At 32.6% G+C, this 22,248-nt stretch overlaps 1 protein-coding gene across 1 annotated transcript; it reads left to right on the forward strand.

The window, feature by feature from the left end:
• Positions 1 to 3,965: 3,965 nt before the first annotated feature.
• On the forward strand, positions 3,966 to 6,564 carry LOC148604744 (uncharacterized). The gene has a single exon (XM_088549167.1). The coding sequence runs from the start codon at positions 3,981 to 3,983 to the stop codon at positions 5,979 to 5,981; it is 2,001 nt and encodes a 666-aa protein (XP_088405293.1). The 5' UTR covers positions 3,966 to 3,980; the 3' UTR covers positions 5,982 to 6,564.
• Positions 6,565 to 22,248: the final 15,684 nt, after the last annotated feature.

Here is a 22,248-nt window from a genome sequence, read left to right on the forward strand (position 1 = left end):
CATAGAAATAAGAGTTTTCTGAACTTTTTAGCCACCTGTCCGAAAGCCATGTGAGTTATTGCCATCACTTGGTGTCCAGCGCCCTAGACCACTACCCCATACATTGTGTACTAAGTTACAGCCCTAGATTAATCCTACGAGGAGAAATGACCCGGCCAGCGAAAGCTGGCCGAGTGGTCTAGGGCGCTGGACTTAGTGCAGGCGGTGTTGCCATAGATGTCACAGCAGTACGAGTTCGAGTCCCGCGGAGGGAACGACCAAAAATTTGCATCACAAATTTGACAGTTCTAACATCGTTGGGAATTTTTCAGACCTTTCTATACGTTTATATATCTTCCCTGTATCAATTTGATCCGATGGAGCAGTGTAGCAAATAGAGTCGTCACATTCTGAGACTTTGTATAATATTGATTTGTTGTGACATGCATCATTAATTTGATCATCTATCCTACATAATAACATCTAAATGAACTATCCCGTACCACCATACATCGTGTACTAAGTTACAGCCCTAGATTAATCCTACGAGGAGGAATGACCCGGCCAGCGAAAGGTATATTTTTATATAGCCTAGCTGGCCGAGTGGTCTAGGGTGCTGGACTTTGTGCAGGCGGTGTTGCCATAGATGTCACAGCAGTACGAGTTCGAGTCCCGCGGAGGGAATGACCGAAAATTTGCATCGCAAATTTGACAGTTCTAACATGGTTCGGAATTTTTCAGACCTTTCTATACGTTTATATATCTTCCCTGTATCAATTTGATCCGATGGAGCAGTGTAGCAAATAGAGTCGTCACATTCTGAGACTTTGTATACTATTGATTTGTTGTGACATGCATCATTAATTTGATCCTCTATCCTACATATTAACATCTAAATGAACTGTCCCGTACCACCATACATCGTGTACTAAGTTACAGCCCTAGATTAATCCTACGAGGAGGAATGACCCGGCCAGCGAAAGCTCTATTTTTATAGAGCCTAGCTGGCCGAGTGGTCTAGGGCGCTGGACTTAGTGCAGGCGGTGTTGCCATAGATGTCACAGCAGTACGAGTTCGAGTCCCGCGGAGGGAACGACCAAACATTTGCATCGCAAATTTGACAGTTCTAACATGGTTCGGAATTTTTCAGACCTTTCTATATATATATATATATATATATATACAAGCTTGCAGTCAGCCTCTTATCTTGACCTACACTACACTTAGAAATCGATGGTAAGGAAAACTATTGACTACACTTTACGACAAACGTGATGACTTTTCATTCAGAATTGTCAACTTTCCTTTCATCTGTGGCAACATCCCTTCAGCACCTGAGTATGGAGTGTTCATATCACAACTCATACGTTATGCCAGAGCTTGCCGAAACTACGCAGAGTTTTTGTATGGCGCTAGAACTCTAACAAATAGGCTTCTGGAACAGGGTAATGTTGCTACAAGATTGACGTCATCACTACAGAAGTTCTATGGTCGCCATCATGAATTCGTGGATCGTTATGGTGTATCCATCTACACCATGAAAACTGATTTATTCAACGGGTCATAGTTTTCCTTTCCTCGTTTGTCTACCCCGGACTTGACTTTTTATGAGCAATTCGGCGGGTGTTTCTAGAAAAGCAGAGGACGCTTACCTTACTTTTTCTTTGTATGTATGATTTGAGTTACTGTATGTTCTTTGTTGTGTATGTCTGTTTTCCATGTCGGGTCTTTGTACCTGAAATACATTCGTTTGATTACTGCTATAACCTTGGTTCCCTTGACTACTCTTCCAATGACTACGGCAATGTACTATCTTGTTCGTTTTAATGAAATACAACATATATATAGGTGGATATAAAGGAAACATTGTAATATAATTCTGCAAAACATTGTGCTTGATATTTTAGAGAATTCATCTGGTTACGAAATTCCAGAATAACTTTCATTAGTTACGTTTCAAACCATGAGAATATTTCTGATCAACCGAAGATACCGTTATTGTGGATAGACTTCGAAACTTGATATTTTTGCTCACAGAAGAAGCTAGTTCTTGAGGACTAGGAAATTAGAAACAAATGTGAAATCAATATTTAGTTCATTTGTTACAATTGCCTATTTGTTAGAAACGTCGAGGAAATGTTTGAGTTGTTTGAAAACAAATTGTTGCCCTTGGTGTAAAAATCAATTTCAATTTTGTTTTCGTTTGAAGTATACAACAGCTTGATCATTGAACAGGATGGGTTTATCAATCCTTTAGTTTGAACATTTATTGTAAAAACTCGGGGGAAAAAACACTTTCTCCATCTGTGCTTGATTATTTAGATATTTTATAGATGAAAAAAAAAAACGACCGGAGTGTCAATAAACGCTACTTAGTCAATGCATATCAATACAAATCTACATATATTAACAACATTTTAAGGTTGCAATTGGATCTAAAATGAAAAAGTACCATGTACTAATTGATATAGCATTAAGCAAGGTTGATTCATCTTAGTAAATTACCCGATGAAGCCATTGTTCAAGATAAAATCGACGGGTGTAGAAAAGCAGTGGACGCTTATCTTTATGACGCAACTGGTTCATGCTCCCAGTTGTTAATGAATTTTTGGTTGGTTAGTATTTGTTTTTTTGTGTATTATTTGGTAATTAATTTTATGTTCTTTGAAATGTGTATCTATTTCCTCTGTCTAGTCAATACCCCTGGATTTTTACCATTTAAATCCTATTTCCTCTGATTTCTATTTAAAAATAATGATAGATATCGACGGTTTAATCAACTATTCTGAATATGTTTAAACCGGTTTTCGGAGTTTCATGATTAGATATCATACTTCATAGTGAAATGATCGATATGTGATTCGGAGATTCATGATTAATTATCATAATTCATGACGAAATGATAGACTTGTGATAGACCTACATTATTATCAAATAAGTGTAAAATCTGTACGAATCAAGCAAAATGGGAAAACCAGAAACATGCATGTCAACAACCCACAGTTTTGACAATACATATCACCAAATGATGGTAAAAATACCACTATTTGATCTCTGTGTCACTGGTTTTGTTCAGAAATTATAACTCAATTTACCAAAATCATATGAAATATCTTTATATTTTACCTTGATTCTGATAGCTCAAATATTCAAATTATACTTTCAAAACGGTGGGTTTTTCGATATCATGTTTTAACCACAGCCTGATTTTACAGAGACTGACACTTAATTCTGAATGACTAACACAGAAAACAAAGGCACCAATACTACAGCGCGACCAATATAGGCTTACACAATGTAATTATGGTATCACTAATACCGCTTAAAACATTTTCGTTAGCTTATGGTCATATATATGTAAATGTACATTCTAAATTAGTTGATATATAACGGGTAAAACTCCATTAAACCTCACTGGCAAAATTTTGTTATTTTGAGAAGGCATAGCATTCTCTGAGATAGTTTGTGTTTTAAGTTGAACATGTTTTTCTTTGAATAATTATTTTATTTTGTTGAAAAAAAAACAAGGGTTCCAAAGAAAATAGAAATCATTTTGTGTTAGATTGCGGCAAAAATTACATTAAAACTCATACATTGATCTCATAAATTAAATTCAGTAGAATGCGCTGTTGCAAAAAAAAATATTCTGCATATTCAATAGTGCAAGAAAAGTGCTTGAAATTGAGTATGATGATTTTGTGAACAATTCAGTTATGTCTTGATAAACTTCATATTGAACAATCAAAGACAAGTTTACAGTTGATGAATGAATCATACCCTGCCCAAAGAGACAAAAAACTAACAGAACAAAAACAAAACAAAACACACATAAACAACAAACCAAAACTCAAGTAGATGAGTTTAAAGCTTAATCACAAAATTGTATGTTAGGTTATAAAATACATTTGTGAAGATTTTCCGGTATGCATTTTTTTCGTGCATAAAATAATGAATTGACAGTTTTTTTTCCTTTTTTGTAGATTTATGTTCAGCAAACAGATATGAAATTAATGATTCATGAATTATACAAAACAGAACGAAACGGAATGAAGAACTCGTATATATGTGCTTCTAAAATGAACACAAAAACAAACCTTGTTCTTTTCATTGTCTTCAGCAGTAGTTATATATTTATATACTACACTTTGTTTATATATTCACCAAATATAAATTTGTCGAATAAAATAAAGAACCCAAGACATAGTCTATTACTAGACACTGTTGGGTGTAAAATTCCAAAATTGGATCCATTCGACGTAAATATCAAAAAGTATTTTCTCTCGAAAGGCAAGAGACTAGAGTGTGCATACAAACACGATATACTTTATACTGATGGCAACAAAATAAAAATAAATCGGAATTCTCTAGCCCGTCGACTCAAGTTGAAAAACTGTCGATATAAAGTGATATGGAGACCAACCAATATTGCAACTGATCATAATTACTTCATTCTCGGCAACCAAAGTGAACCATTTAAAGACAACCAAGTGATTAATGACGACTTCATTAAAGTAACATGCTTCAACGATAAAAACATTTCAGTTTACAGAAATGCGTTTTCTTTTATACATAAAAAAGCTGCTGTTGAGAGACGCTGCATGGAAGTCTTCAAGCAATTTAAAAATTCCTCTGACTTTATCAACGTATTAATGATCGGTATTGATTCTGTCTCGCGAAGTAACATGATTCGGTACATGTCAAAGTCGAGGGAATATCTTCGGAAAGAAATGGATGCACTTGAATACGTTGGGTACAATAAAGTTGCTGATAATACGTTTTTGAATATTGTTCCAATGACGGCTGGGAAGTTCGTTCATGAACTCCCATGGAATGCAACAATGACAGAAGAAACATTTGATAAATTTGAATTCATTTGGAAAAAGTTTTCAGAAAATGGATATCGAACATTATATAGCGAGGATGCACCAAATGGACAAGTATTCGACTACGAGAAGGCCGGATTCAGCAAACCTATAGCAGATTATTTCGACCGACATTACTCGGTTGTATTAGAACACATGAAAGACGTATGGAATACCGATCATCAATGTGTGCATGCTAGACCTGAAACAAAGATAAAGTTAGATTACACAAAACAATTCGTTAAGACATTCGCAAATTCGCCATTTTTTTCGTTTACGTTCAATACAAGATTAACACATGATATACTGGAGAATGCATATGCAGCTGATGAACTGTACCTTAATTTTTTCAAAGATATACACGAAGGGTCTTATTTGAAAAACACATTTTTGATATTTTTCAGTGACCATGGGATAAGGTTTGGTAACTTTCGTCAAACACATATAGGGAAAATGGAAGAGAGATTACCATTTTTGTTCATTGTTGTTCCTCAATGGTTTAAATATAAATATACAAATTTTTATAATAGCTTGAAAAAAAATACAGAGCGGCTTGTGACACCATTCGATATATACGAAACTTTGGTTCATCTTCTGAACATTACAAAATACAAAGATGATTCATTTGGACGGAGCCAGAGTTTATTCAGTTCTATTCCAACCGAAAGAACCTGTGCACAAGCCGGAATTCTTCCTCATTGGTGCACATGCCTTAATGAAGAAACCGTTTTGGATTTGAAAAACAAGTTTGTTAAACAAATCGCAAAATCATTTGTCGAAAGCATTAATAAACAACTCCACAATTACACTCAATGTAATCGACTAGAATTAAAAACAGTTAGAGCAGCTACCAAGTTTTTGCCCTCTGATTATATTTTGAAATACATTAAGACATCACACATGAGACACAAATCCGAAATCAAATTTGGAAAAAGAGTCCAGGCAAATGTACACTACCAGATTGTGATACAAACTACCCCAGGGGATGGTATATTTGAAGTGACAATGGAATACTCGGAAGCAAGCAGATCTATTAAAAGGGTTGGAGACATCAGTCGTATAAATATGTACGGCAAAACTTCTCATTGTGTTGAGGGCATTGATTTAAAGAAAATATGTTATTGCAAAGGACAAATCTGATTATTGTACAAACTATCTCTTTTTTTCCTCAATGCGGTTCTATGGTCAAGATTGAAACATTGAAAAGATATAAATACCACTATCATATCTTGATGACTTTCAATAGTTTTAATTTGTCTGTAAATTGTAAAGGTTCTGATCTTTACGTGTATGGTGCCGGATAAATCATATACCAGAGTATTTAAGGTTACATGGAAGAAAATGGTGTTTAACTTTTGTTTTGCCGTAGCTCGGAAGCTCTACATATGCAGAGATCTGTACAACAGATGGAAAGTTAACAGTTTTCATGGAATTAAGATTTATATGGCAGAGACACAGATCGACGAGGACCAATTCGCTCACCGTGTCATAGTTTACATGATTTGCGTCTACTTGTGCAGTTTTTTTTTTTTAAAAACTCGGCTAATGATTCTTGAAAAGAAGAGACCACTCACCCTACAGTTGAATGTGGTCATTCTACAAGTGTTTTTGAATGAAATTGAGATATATACAAGGTTATAATTTACGAATAATTGCGTTTATAGTACTAATTGTATGTGTAATACGGGATTAGACGTCTTGAAATATATTTTGTTTCATTGTGTTTTCTTTTACTTCAATATTTTGTTTGTACCGTAGTCATTTTATTACATCTAAAGATCTTCAACATATACTGAAAGATACTTACAAAGAAAATTTTTAGTTTATGATGATAATTACAATGTATTAATTTACCTAAAAACCGACATGAAGTAAATGAATGTGTATGGGTATGTTTGTGTGTGTTTGAGGGGGGACGGTTGATCCTCTTATACCACTATCTCACTTACGATACACTTGTAAAATATTCAGCTTTTCTATGGATCAGGCTTCATCTATCTTTTCCCAATATTTCGTATTGGCCTAGGACAATATGCCGTATTGGACTAGTTAGTCAATAAAAGCATAATTGCGTATTAGCTGAGTTATTGGTCCTCTGCTAGCAATGTTTAAATTCGGCTACGCATCAGTTAAATATGGCTAGCCTCAGACCAATAACTGTGCCAATATGCAAAACCTTACGCATTTTCTTGTGTGTTTACGGAAGGAGGTAGCCACGTAGTCAAGTGCTAGATGAGCTTGAATGGTCTATTCAAATACATTGGATATTAGCCGCAGCACGTGTCTATGCCTTTATTTCTATAACAGCGTGGCTAATGCAAATGTACTATTACTGCTAACACAGTAGCGGCAATAATACTGTAAATGCATACATATTTAAAAATATTATCGAACACATAACAAACATTCTTTATATACAACTTTTATTACTATTAATAAAACGTAATTAGTTTTCGGCCAGATTCGAATCCTTTGAATTATTGTATATATTTTTAAAAATAAATCACCAGCAGTGTCTACGTATACATACATGGTCCTTTTCTTTCTGTATTATGGAACGGGGCAAACCGTGGAATCGGGTATTACCGGTAATTTAATAGAAATAGATTATGTACCTGTCTTAAAATCAAATAGAACGATTACTTAAGTATAACTGTCGTACAGGATACTTTGTGATTGGGGTAGAATGGCGTATCATAAGACCTTCCCAGTTTCCATCATTTCAAAAAATTAGCTGGTCAACCTGCCTGACTAATCGCATTTTGATGTTTCTACCAAACAAAAAATACCACAAACATCACAAGTTATTGAAAGTTTATGTAAATATCTAATAAATTAATATTCTCTTCACAACTTAACTTGAAGTACACTTTTTATTAATTTCGTAGTGATTTTCACATGGTCGTCTGGAACTACTGTACCCATTGATAAACCGGAAAACTTACTGGTCCGTAGTTCGACTTTATCATTTACAATCTGTGTTTTGCAAGAGATTTGTTTCATTTGTTTCTTTGGTCCATCAAGATTTTTCGCGTGGAGAGAAATGTTTGATCTGATCTAACTCATTATGAAGTATGAGCGTGGGCCGTAGGTACGCTCATGTTGAATTTTAACTTTTACTCAGAAAATGGGCACAATTTTCACGATTTTCTACGAACAACGTTATAATAAATGCCACCTATGTTCATGTATGACTATATTTTACGTACACTGGTGTCATATATTAAAGCACTCGTGGTTGGGCTATATAAGACGTACAATTGATTTAGTAATATCCGTCTTTCAAAATTTTCCAAAAAGGGAGGCCCACCCAATACCTTACCATATCTGGTCCTCTACCCCATAGAGGTCCTGCTTTAAAATTGAGATATCTCTCTTTATTGTAAGAAATTGGCTTACATTCATCCAGTGTCAATAATTGCTAATTTCTAAATTTGATATATCTGCTAGACTAAGAGAGTAGCGCCATGAGTTGTCCTAGGCAGGTGTTTATCAAGCAATTGTTGTTATCTGCGCTTCAAAAGTTTAACTGTTTTATTGTCGTCATCACAATTCGGTTAACCGATTTAAGTTCCTCTCTTTCAGATGCAACAATATATCATCAGTAAATTAGAACCGTTTTGACAGCCAAAAGAATCTACTGTCTTACCGATTTTTATTACTTGCAAAAGTAATCCAAATGGTTCAATTCTTGTAGAAACATGTGAAATGACCATTATAATGGAAACAGAAACTGGATTGTGGTCGAAGATTTGAAGGAGTAAATCTTGATATGAGGGTGACAAGCTATTACCTAAGCGGCGCCCAAAAACTAAACTTTACTCTTAAAGCACTTTGTTGACTCAAATATGTCATCTCATAAACACCTGGTACTTTAGCACATCAAAGCTTGGAACAGCTTGAGTCTGTCTAAGAACATTTGAACTGTAAATGGCGTCATCAGTTTCGACGACTTGTTTGGAATCACCATGGAAGTTACGAATATTATCAAGGCTATGTACTGTTGACGTTTTACATTTAAATGCTTGAGATATAAAGAGCACCAAATGCTATTACCAACTATTGTTTGTAAAATATATAACCAGACTGATTAGGTGACACATCAGTGGTAATACATATGATCTTTTTATACAGTAATTGTGCACAATTATGGAAGAGGGGGTTCAACGCGGTATAAAACATTGATTTACCCACCTTTCATTTTACAAATGCCTGTATAAGATTTGGATCATTTCGGTGGTATCAAACTTTTGGTTTTTACTGGCCACTACACTCTCCAAAGAAGAGATAGTGGATAACCATATATCTGTGCTATCCTCTTTTATTTTCTCTACCGAAGACGATGATTGTGATTAACTGTCTTTGTACTGGATTCCTAAACTCCACAATAATCCACACAAACAACGTTACATAGCTGAATCTCTACCACCAAACCTCTTTTAAAAATTAATCTTCTATACTCACAGCTGTCAATGGGGGTCTCAAGTCTTACCACAACACTTATTACTCCCGTAGTGGTATTAATTCAATGTGGATCCTGAAAAAATTCGAAAGCTCTTTTGGAGACCCTCAATTCAAGATTATTATCAGAATATAATAACATTAAAACCACCTATGATTGTTGAACATTGTATACTTCTATTCCCCATACTCAGTTAAAATCCCGACTCAAACGCATTATACATCGTCGTGTCTCAAAAAAGATGGTACACCTAGATACATATGTATAGGTCTTGGTAGAGAATTTTCATAGTTTGAAAAACATAATTCCAAATTACCAAAGATGTTTTCAAAAAGCTGGAATTGTTGACCCACAACTTATTTGTCCAGTGTGGTGTACACGTTTTTCGGTATTCCAATGGGAACAAAATGTGCTGTTATACTTGCTGACCTATTCTTACTTTTTTAAGGCTGACTTTATAGCTGATCTGATAATAAAGAAAGAACATCGTTAAGCTAGATCCTTTAATTTAGGTTTCCGCTATATAGATGACGTGCTATCGTTAAACAAACCTAGTTTCGTGAATTTGATACATCGCACCTACCCCAAAGAACTTGAGATAACAGCTATCACATACACTGTGGGCAGCTCCATATCTTGTCTTACCCTTAGAGAATGAGTGTAAAGGAACATTATTGACAAAAGTTTAAGACAAACGTGATGACTTTTCGTTCAGAATTGTCAACTTTCCTTTCATCTGTGGCAACATCCTTTCAGCTCATGCGCATGAAGTTTTCATATCACCACTCACACGTTATGCCAGACCTTGCCGTAACTATCCAGACTTTTTGCATCGCGCTAGACTCCTTACAATTGGCCTTGTGGAACAGGATTATGTTGCTACAAGATTGAAGTAGTCACTACAGAAGTCTTATGGTCGTCATCACCAACTCATGGATCTTTACGGTGTATACATCTGCAGCATGAATACCGATTTGTTCATTGTGTCAGTTTTCCTTTCCTCTTTCGTCTACCCCGGGACTGGACTTTTTATGAGCAACTCGTTGGGTGTTTCTAGGAAAGCAGAGGATGCTTACCCTCCGGTGCACCTGGTCCATGCTCCCAGTATTTGGTTGAGTCTGGGTTGCTTATTTACTTTTGTTTATTTGTATGTATTATATTAGTTACTTTATGTTCTGCGTTGTGTTGGTCGGTTTTCCATGTCTGGTCGTTGTTTCTGGATTATATGCTTTTGTTTTCCTCTGGAATCTATGTATCCTTGATTACTCTTATGCATTGCTTTGTGAAGAAAATTGTAAAGCAAACTACCAGTTTTGTATAAATTTCCATTAAATCTCATATCTTCAGTGCTAAATCCCTGAACCTAGAATCGTGTTGACTATCATAATTATTATATACTAATGTATTATTTCTCAAGTTTTATATACTATTCGTCATACCTTTCTGGTAATTTTGATAATATTTTTTGTATGTGTGTTGTTCGACCGCAAAAAAAGTATACACATTAAATGGTATACAATAGCATATGGTAATATATATAAAACAAAAGTTTATTTACAGTTTATTACATCTGAATCTGAAGAACATTGGTTCTCATCAGAGGTTTAAGATCTTACATTTCGCAGAACAGCAGAAAAGCACGGTCAAAAATATGGCGACGCAAGTTTTCAAAATCATGTGACAAATGACTACAGAATGGTGATACCTCAAAGAAGATATTATGTCTGCGTTTTCCAGACTGACCCCTTGTCAAAAACTCGCGAAATGAAAATAACGATATTTAAAGTTTTAGATTTTGAAACACTTAGGTTATTTCATACAGTGAAAGACCGATATATTTCTGTGCTGCAGTGTATGTTTAACACACGGAGAGGTGTAGAGTACTAAATTTCAATTTAGACAGCAGGGGAGGCAACTGTGTTCGGACGTGTCAGTACAATTGTGACACAATAAGTATTTATTGTATTTTGACGCCTCACCTGTGTATACAACACAAAAGGATTTGATGAAAAATTTTTATTAGATTTCCACTTACTAATAAAACCACCCCTAAGAATTCATACAAGCTATATTAAAAACCATTGGTTTTTATGATGGGTTCAACCTTCAGCACTGTAACCAATAGGTGAAATATTGGTATGATTGTCAAATTCAATGCGTTTCCAGAATTTAGAATTAAGAAAAAAATCAAATATATTCCATTTAACTTTTGTCTGGCAACAAGCAATGGAAAAAATGTTTTCACATTATATACCTAAATTCTGAAGTTATGATTAAATGCCTATAGATTCATGTTCAAGGAGAGCAAAATGGAGCAATTACCTTTGCTTTAGACATATCACCATATGCTATAGTTGACCATTTAATGTGTCTTTGGTTTCAATCATTGTCATGAATAAACAAAAACAAAAAAAACAAAAACAAAAACAAAAACAAAAACAAAAAAAAAAACAAAAAAAAAATGAAAAATACATGTACTGTGCATGTATTAAAAATAATACGTATCTTAAAAGGAAGTATATAAATCTATACTGTTTTAATGACTTGTTGTTGAAATAATTCATGTTCAATTTGCTATTATACTTGGCACATTTAAAAAATGGGTTAAGTACATATTTTTATGTTTATCAAAAATAAATACTTGACGTTGACATTTGCGTGGTGAACTACGATTTAGTAAATATGTTTACTTTAAAAAAAAAATAGTATCAGTTGACAAGCGTTCATTCCAGCAATATTTTGTAAATAATAAAAATCCTTGCTTTCATTAAAATATTGAGTTAAAATACCACTTTATTTTAATAAACTGTATTTTAATGTAAAATATTACAATAGTTATTTATTGAAATATTAACATCTATCCTACACATACCAGTTTGCGTCTTGTCATAATTCAAAAGCATTTATGGCAAAATGGTTTTTTTTTTAGGCATACCATCTTAGTTTTTAGAAAAGGAATAGTAATTTACATTTCCAGAAGGTATAACACACTTTATTTTCACTTCAACATCTTTCATTATAAGAGGGTATCATTTGAATATGACTTAATTTTTATATTTACAAAAATTGTTAAAAAATATATTTTTTAGCAAAACTTACCAATACCCCTATTTTGGGAGTTCAGTCTGACATGTATGCATCTTCATATACTATCAATAACCTACAATAGTAAAAGCCATGCACTGAATAATGGCAAACATTTTCTTGTACAAGTGGTGCTCAGAAGTTAAAGTATAAGGTAAGAATTTGTCTTTCATAACATAGCATCTTAATTAGTTCCAGATTCATTTGATACATGTGTCCTTGTTTATTTTTTATTTCTCATCCAACCTTGTTTATCATTGCAAAGGCTGAAAATTGAAAAGTCTGCAGAGCATGCTGTAAGTATATAATGAAAAATGCATACACTTTTCATCTCACATTTTACATGAAGTTGAGGCCTACACATGCAGAAAGTTCTGTTTGCTCAAATGCTGGTACTATTTAGACTAAGAAGTTCTTACTTCTGCTTTAGGCTACAATAGGCCAAGGATTAAAAACAGAAGGACATATTTTTATTACACTTGAGTAAGTTCCAATGTTTTTATTACCTTATGTGTTTGTTTGAATGGATATTTTATACAATTGGTTTACTTAGGCGTTTCGACTGAGCATAGAGGTATAAAGATAGACGATGATAAACACAATTTGTATGCTCATGGTATTCCACTGTTTTTTTTTTGGGGAGGGGGGGTTTTCACCTTAAATAACTGGACTAATCTGTCATGTCCATTTAATTCTTTAAACTTTTATTAATAGGAAAGACCTACCGAACAGGTTTTAGTTGGTTGAACAGCTCGTTGTTAGTGACAACGGTTGTTGCTTTTTCCATTGACCTATAGGTTTTGAGGATAGGATTTTTACTTCCGATTAAGATAAACCAGCGTACATGACTTTCTTTTTATGAAAAAAGTTTTATTACAATGTTATACATTGATATTCAAGTTGTTTGTATATTCAATAAGGTACATTGTTTTAATCTTTTATTACATAATTAGACTATACTACAACTTTACACTAAATGAATGATGTTTTACTGTGAATCGTAACGAGACCGCTGCTTGTTTTCTCTCTGTTGAATTGTTGATTACTCAAAACAATACTGTGAAACTACTATAGTTCATGGTCTCTTGAGTAGGAAAAACCACGAAATTTGGTTCCCAACGAAAAGGAGATTTCCATTGATGTGTTTACAAAAACCTCAAAACCACGAATTTAAAAATCCACGAACTTGTATTTCTTCCCTAAGCCACAAAAACTGGCATCCACGAATTCAAGTAGTTCCACGGTAGTTATATAAGATATTATTGTTAAGTTTCTAAATCGTAATTAATTTTCTACTTTCTAATAATATCATAATACTCCAATATGTTTGTTTTCCTGAAATATGTACGCATGAATTAATTAAGTATATTTCTGAATATTATCAATCTTTTTGCAAACCTTGCATTGTTGAAGCCTATATGCAAACATAGTAAGCGTCTTTAATTTGAAAAGTTAAAATTTTCAGATAAATAAAAATTATAGTGGAAAGAGTATTCTGTGAGGTTGCTGATTTGCTTTTGTTACTTTGTATGTATGATTTTAGATACTTCATGTACTTTGTTGTGTAGGAACTAAAAAAAACAAAAACAAAACAAAACAAAACAAAACAAACAAAACAAAACAAAACGTAGAATTTGGTTTTGAAATCCAGAATAGAGCATAATAACACAGTTTTCCGTGGATTCTTTTTAATACATAAAGCAATCTTGCATCGGGTTCAGAGTCATTACGAAAATGCAATATAAAACTAGGTTTGTTATATTTGCAACTTAATATGAGGAAAAAACTAATTTTTAATTATGAAAAAAAAAAAAAAAAAAAAAAAAAAAAAAAGTTTTGACTAGCTTATCATTTCCTAACCGTCGATACAACCTATGACAACATTTACACATCACTGTTACTGAATGAACGACATTGTGTAGTCAGTTCATACAAAAAGAAAAATCTAACTTAAAACCATTTTCTTTACTTACAATGCAGATTTGTAAGTGAAACTGTACTTAAATACCTGGCATAAACCAGTACTTCGCAGTGAACTTCTTAATGTATTTTACACCTATATGACATAACCAACACATGTCAGTTGATTGTCAATATTTTTGCCTTACGCACTGATAAAAATGCGTCAGCGGAATTCAATTAAGGATCATCATTTAAACACAGGGAAAACAATATCTTAGTATGTCGTCAGTATTCCCATTTAATGTAAACTTTTGAAAATTATTATAATTCAGATAATTTTGATTTATTTTTACTGGTACTTCCAAAAAAGTACCTTTTTGTATGAGTATAATATCTGAAAAAAAATCTACCAAACAAATTAGCAAACAAATAGTAAACAAATCCAAACAAGTGTATATAGTATATGTGTGTTGTTTACAAAATTGATATTTTGTACAAATTATAGTTTGTATGAGCGTTTTGTACATGTCGTAATCTTAATTTTCAGTTTATACAAATTCCATTTTGTATGGAAGTTCTGAATACCAACTACGAATTGTATAAATCAGCCAAAGAAACAAGTATTTCTTTGATTAAATATGTGTTCGGTTTTAAATCGGGGTTACCCGTTTATTATTAGGCATATGTTTAAATGGATGACCGTATTTTATAATATATCATTTAGATGAGTTTCACCTCAATACGTTAATTATCTGTATAAAATCAACATACATGCATAAATATTGTTCAGTTTTTTGTTTTGAGGTATAAACTATATACAGTTGTTCAACACCATAAATTGTTTTTCGTATTGGTTTAAAAAAATGTTTCTGTATACAATCTCCTCTAGATCACAGGACTTACATTCTTTGGAGGGACCAAATGTAGCCTATAAATGGCACTGTCGTAATGTCCCATTGGTTACGTCTCGATATAGATCGTTGCCTAAAATGTTAAAAACTGGTTGGCAGGGTTATTTATTTTGTATGAATAAGTTGTTAGTTAAACTTCAAAAACCATGTGCAAAAAGCAAGTGTCATGTGTAATCTTGTTAAAATGGTTCCTTGACATACTCCAGTGCTTCATTGACATACTTCAATGGTTTCTGTAATGATGTTTCCAGTGCTAGTGTTCACGTGAAGGCCATGTTTATGGATTGTAAAATACTTGACACTTGGGTAATTTTTGCTGTTAACAAGTTATTTTTTTCTTCAAAAAATGGACATACTAAGTCAAAATTTGCATTTAAACCTTCTTAAAATAGACATTTGTTGCAGTCTATCCATATCAGTTCGAATTAAATTGGACTTTGGTAACCCAAACACCTTGTAACTGCGGAAAAACTGTACGGTTCAGGAGAGGTTCAATATAGGCAGTGTTCACTATATTGGGATGGAATGGATGTTAGGATTTGACGATGGGAAATTAGTCTTTACCTTATTTAAAAAAAAAAACTCTCAACAAAATACGTTGATATCTTATTATATAAATTATAATTTTTGGCACTGCGCATTTGTACATTTTCTATACACATGTACTGATATGAAATTTCCTAAATCAAATGGAGATATTTTTTTTCAATTCAATTTTTAGATGTTTCATCTCAAATTCCCACATTAAACACTTGAGAGGCTGAAATTTACGAATTCAGTAAATGACAGGTGAAAACTACCAGTGTCATTAAATAGTAATTTGCATCATTATCATACTAGACTACATGTTATTGCCAATTTATTAAAGGTGTTTATTCAAAGGATTCCTTAGATACATGTTCTGACGAGAGGTTGCTATATGAAAAACGTGTACTGTATACAAAAAAATTGCAACATTTATACGATTTATATTTTTGTAAATACAAATGGAATTGATATCTTATTTTATTATTTTTCTATAATTAGAAAATACTAATCTTAGTGGTGAATGATCAATGACAGATCCAAACATGTAATTGAATCTTTTGGCGATGATTCAAAGACTTATTTATCAAATAAGAGAGGTTCAATATAGGCAGTGTTCACTATATTGGGATGGAATGGGTGTTAGGATTTTGACGAAGGGAAGTTAGTCTTTATTATATTTTAAAAAAAAAACTCTCAACAAAATACGTTGATATCTTATTATATAAATTATGATTTTTGGCACTGCGCATTTGTACTTTTTCTATACACATGTACTGATATGAAATTTCCTAAATCAAATGGAGATATTTTTTTCAATTCAATTTTAGATGTTTCATCTCAAATGCACATATTAAACACTTGAGAGGCTGAAATTTACGAATTCGGTAAATGACAGGTGAAAACTACCAGTGTCATTAAATAGTAATTTGCATCATTATCATACTAGAATACATGTTATTGCCAATTTATTAAAGGTGTTTATTCAGAGGATTCCTTAGATACATGTTCTGACGAGAGGTTGCTATATGAAAAACGTGTACTTTATACAAAAAAATTGCAACATTTATACGATTTATATTTTTGTAAATACAAATGGAATTGATATTTTATTTTATTATTTTTCTATAATTAGAAAATACTAATCTTAGTCTGAATGATCAATGACAGATCCAAACATGTAATTGAATCTTTTGGCGATGATTCAATGACTTATGCATCAAAACTTATTAAAAGGGGCGCTGTGGAATGTTGAATGTCTCTAAATGGTTTATTATAATAATGCTGTATCACAAAATATTGGTTGACTGTCTTCTACTCTCGGAACTGCGTGCTATCATAATTGTTTCATTGGGTAATAACATATACCTTCGTGTAGAATTTTAACTAATCCCCTCTTGATCTTTCACTTAATATATCTAATTGCTTTTCCGTAATTATTGTCTACAGTAAATCAAGTATACAATTTTGAGACATATAACATGCTCTATCTATTCTATATAGTTGGGCAACAGTGTGTTTTACTTTTGTACTAAATGACCCGAAGTAGTAATATTGAACAAATGATTGTTTTCCATCTGACCTTTTAAAAAATGCGTCCATGCATGAACTTAAATATTGATGTTAACATAAGAACTTGTTATATTCCTTCAAAGATTATAGTTTTCAAACAATTGTAGCAAACACTGCTTAACGAATAATCAAGAACAATATGACTAGTTAACGTGATTATCGTTGCTTATATAACATTAGGAAAGAGGCACTACAGACTGCTTTGATTTAGAATAATATAATTGTAAATTTTATCATTGCAATGCCAACTATTAAAATGCCTTTTTAACATGATCAGTGAATAAACATTTATCTCGATCATGAATATATTTGTAGGGGATAAAAATACTTTAGGGGTTATTTAACAACATTTTAACTTTTCCTAACCGGTTTAAAATTTAACCTCAATTTAAAAAGAGCAAATTTGCACGATATATTATTATCAAAATTTAGGGGTTTTTTTATTTGTTTTTTTAGTAGTAAGGATATTACACAATTCCCTTGCATCACTACCTGACTATGGTGTACAGGGAGTTCTTAATGGAGAAATTATCACTGACATACAAACATTTTTTAGATACATATAACATATTTACCATGAAGTACAAAATACCATGAAAAAAAAGTAAGTATATTCTATTTACATTCTCACATCATTCACCTACCACTCATTCATTGAATATATATGTTAAGTTCAGTTGGAATAAAAATATAAAAATCAAGTAAGAAAAAAAAGAGTAATTGATAAATAAAAAAAATTCCTGTGTAGTAAAATTATGATGGAAAAATAGCTTGTAAAGAAGCCAATATTTTTCAAATTTCTGTAATGGGCAGTTTTTATTTGCGACATAACTTTCAAGAGTTTGGAACTGTCTAATACGGTTCAGGAGGCCAACCACATTTGGTATAATGTCCTTTAATTTACATATATAGATAGTTTTTTTGCTATTATAATCAACAAATTAGAAAATAAATCTTCTGAAGGAAACCCTAATAATACTTTCTGATTAGTAAATACAAAGTCGCTGTTGTACAACTGTATTTGATGCATAAATGATGACCAGAAATGTTTTATGATGTGACAATCATAAAGTAAATATTCGATGGTTTCTTCACCTAGTTTACAAAAAAAAAGAGCATTGATTGCTTGGCTTTAGCTTGATCCGGTATAAGAAAGAATTTGTAGGAATAATACGATGTAGTAGTTTGTATTGAAAACTTCTTAAATAACTGTCAGAACAACATGTTTGTGTTAAAATGAAGTATTTTCGCCAGTCTACAGTTTCTGATTCTAAAAGTTCTTCCCATTTCATTCTTTTCTACTGACTGACAAAATATGTTGCTAATAAGATGACTATATAAAAACTTAGGTTTTTTAATTTGAAGAAGCTGTTCAAGAAATGTGTCAGTTACTGAAAAATTTGCAAAAGTATTCTCATTGCAGTGCTCTTTAACATAAATCTTAATGCTCTTAGGAATCTGTGATAGGATACTATAGTAGCTCAAAAAGTTATTAGTGAAAACATTATTTTTGAACTCTTGAAATGTAAAAAATCTATTATTTTCAAAGTTTATTATATCCTTTAAAACGATCACCCCATAGTGCTTCCAACTGTCATACAACATAAAATCTAGCACAGGTACAAAGTTCAAAATATCTAGAGAAAGAATTCATCTTCTACATGTCTTAAAAACTGGCTTCACTTTGTACATTGACCAAAAATACATTTCTCCAAAAGGATTGTGAATAGAAGTTGACAACTCATTAATCTTTTCCTTTTGTAGAGAAAAAACTATTCACCCCAAACATTCTTAAATCAGAGAGTAAGAGTGACTATCATGTCCCTCCTGTATCTTGTAGTACTCTACGTACCAAACCAATTTTTTAAATAATAAGTAAATGACTCCAAATGAACCATGTTCAATCCTCCTTGCTTGAAATCTCCAATAAGTGTATTACGCTTAATTCTCTCTGATTTCCCATTCCAAATAAAGTGAAAAAATAAAGAATTAATCTCATTTATACTATTTTGAGACAAATTGGGTAAGGCTGTCAACAAATCTATAATCTCTGGAAGTGCAAGAGTTTTAATAACTGTAACCTTACGAAGGAATGTAAGTTTTCTATGTTCCCATCACTTTATTATTATTATTCTAAAATTATCAGAACAAACTATATGATCAGAATTTTTTTTTACTACCCACCCATATGGCTTTTGTTTTAGATGCATTCATCTTTAAGCCAGAAGCCTTATAAAACAACTCAAATACATTTAAAGACTCTGATAAAGATTTCCCCTTACCATCGAACATTAGGAATGTATCATCTGCATATTGACTTAATAAAATTTCTTTCTCTTGTACCATAAAACTATGAATATTTGGGTCTGATTTAAGTTTAAAAAGCTAATAGTTCCACACATATAATAAACAGATAACGTGACAATGGGTCCCCCTGTCTACAACCACTTTGAAGATTGAAGAAACGACATATTACCATTATTTATTACACAGCTTTTGGCATTTACATAGGAAGTCTTGAACCACCTGCAAATCGATGGACCAAAATTAAAACTGTTTAATGCTGCAATTAGAAATTCCCATTCAATGGAATCAAAAGATTTTTCAAAACCAATGAATAGCAGTAATCCTGGCATACCATGATATTCTAAATAGTTCATCAGATCATATAAGAGTACAGTATTTTCTCCTATAAATCTATCTTTCATAAAACCCTTCTGTGTATCACTTATGATATTGGGTAGTATGGCTTTCAACCGCTTTGCAATTGCCGCAGAGGCTATCTTCATGTCTGTATTTAAAAAGCTAATAGGGCGCCAATTTTTAATACATCTCCTGTCCTTACTATCTTTAGGAATACAGGTGATGACACTCTGATACTGGAAAACAGAAAAATTTCCTGTTTCATAACCAAAATGTAGGGATCGAAACACAAGTGGTCCAAGATCTTTCCAGAAAACTTTATAGAAATCAATGGTATATCCATCTGACCCAGGACGTTTACCATTTGTCATATGTTTTAGTGCAAAATAACACTAGATGCTATGTTACACTCACAAAGGTCGCTTTGATCTTGTGTAAGTTTAACACCATGCTTGAAAAATAAATCATTTCCACAGCTAAAATGTATGCTTGAATACAAAGATTTATAAAAATTCTGTTGTTCAAAACGAATTTTTTACTGTTGTGAAATATGTATTCCCTGATCATCAATGAATTAAGTTATTGTCTTTTTATAGAATTTTTTTGTTCCAGCTTGCAAAAATATTGAGAGCATTTTCCCCCATTTTCGTGCCAGTTTGCTTGTGATCGTAAAATTAACCCTCTATCCTTTTAGACCTCTGCTTTTCTAGTTCTAACTTCTTCTCATTCAATAATGCTCGCAATGCTACACTGGGAGAGATGTTCATAGCATGCTCAATGTCTTGGACTTTTTGTTCTATAATACAAGTAGCCACTTTAGCTTGTTTGTTTTTAGCTATACTGTGAGTAATTGACAGAGTTCTGATTTTCATCTTCAGGATTTCAAAAACCAGCTGATCATTGCACGAAAAGGTAACTTCAAACAAATTAATAATGTCACCAGAGATAATACTCAGAAACCGTATCTCTTACACACTTTTTTAACTAATGGAACATATTCTGAAACCCTCAATAGTTGGGAGTTAAATTTCTGAAATCCCCTTCCCCGTTTTACAAGGCTAGCTGCAAATAACATAATAATGGTAGAGTGTTCAGTTTTATAACCAAGAATAATCTTAGTGTTTTTCACAGGTGAAAAAATATCTTCAGTTATTAAAAAATAGTCCAATCGACTTTGTTTTACAGGTGTGGGCTGACGCCAAGTAAACTTTCTTTCTCATTAGGATGGCAGATTCGTCAAGGATAAGCTAATTCTAACTTTTCAATAATTTCTTCAATCTTTTTGCGTCATTGTGGATTTCGATTGTGTAAGATATTAGAAGTATCAAGACTACAATCTTGGACAACATTCCAGTCACCACACAATAAAAAAAAACTAGTGTTAGAGAAGGATAACAATCTCTGTAGTATTGTGTCAAAAAATGATGTATCATCATAATTGTGTCCATACAAACCAACAAAAGAAAATCTGTTTTCATACAAAGTAAGATTAATAATAATATATCTTCCATTTGGATCTGTAATAGAACCATGAATAACAAAATCAAGACCCTTTTTAAACATTATGCAGCAAATCTACTATTATAGTGACTGAACAAGCAAGGATTACCCATTCATCTTCCCATTGTTTACAAACTTCAACATTACTATGGGTTTCTTGAAAACAGACAATGGAGGCGTTTTTACCTTTTGCCTAATCAAAAACATCAAATCGTTTCTTTTTACTTGAAAATAGGCCCCATACATTCATGGAACGTACTGTTACATTACTACATGTATCCATATTCATAATATAACTATTAAATAACATTGCCAATGTTTTAGTCCAAACAGACTTCTTTCTAATCTTCTCATTAAAATTGACAAAAAGGTCAAACCTTATTCGGTGTTTGCTAACCTTCAATTTTACATACACACTACAGTTGTAAAACCAAATGTTATCTAGATCTTCGTCAGAATTTAAGTGTGACATCAGTCCAAGATTTTTCACAGAAATGTCATTATTGAATTTGACATTCTTGGTAAGTCCTTTTTTCTGCCTCATGATGTTGATTGTGATCTTGGTCTCAGTATTTCTGACTTTGGCGAAGACAGACCTTACCATACCATCTTTCCCTGATATCCTGTGAATAGTAACCACATCTGTAGGATCAAACTCAACATTCAAGTCATTTTTAATTAGGTTGATAAATTCTGTTCTCAAATTTTCTTCAAAATTTAGTTACATGAGCGATAAGTGAACAAACATGCGTGGATAGTTTCTGTGACGAATGACCCGGGATATATACACGTATATCAAAAGTCAAAG

This window comes from Perna viridis, chromosome 10, assembly GCF_037379345.1.
Source record: "Perna viridis isolate PV_CMFRI_1.1 ecotype Kerala chromosome 10, ASM3737934v1, whole genome shotgun sequence".
Lineage (NCBI taxonomy): Eukaryota > Metazoa > Mollusca > Bivalvia > Mytilida > Mytilidae > Perna > Perna viridis.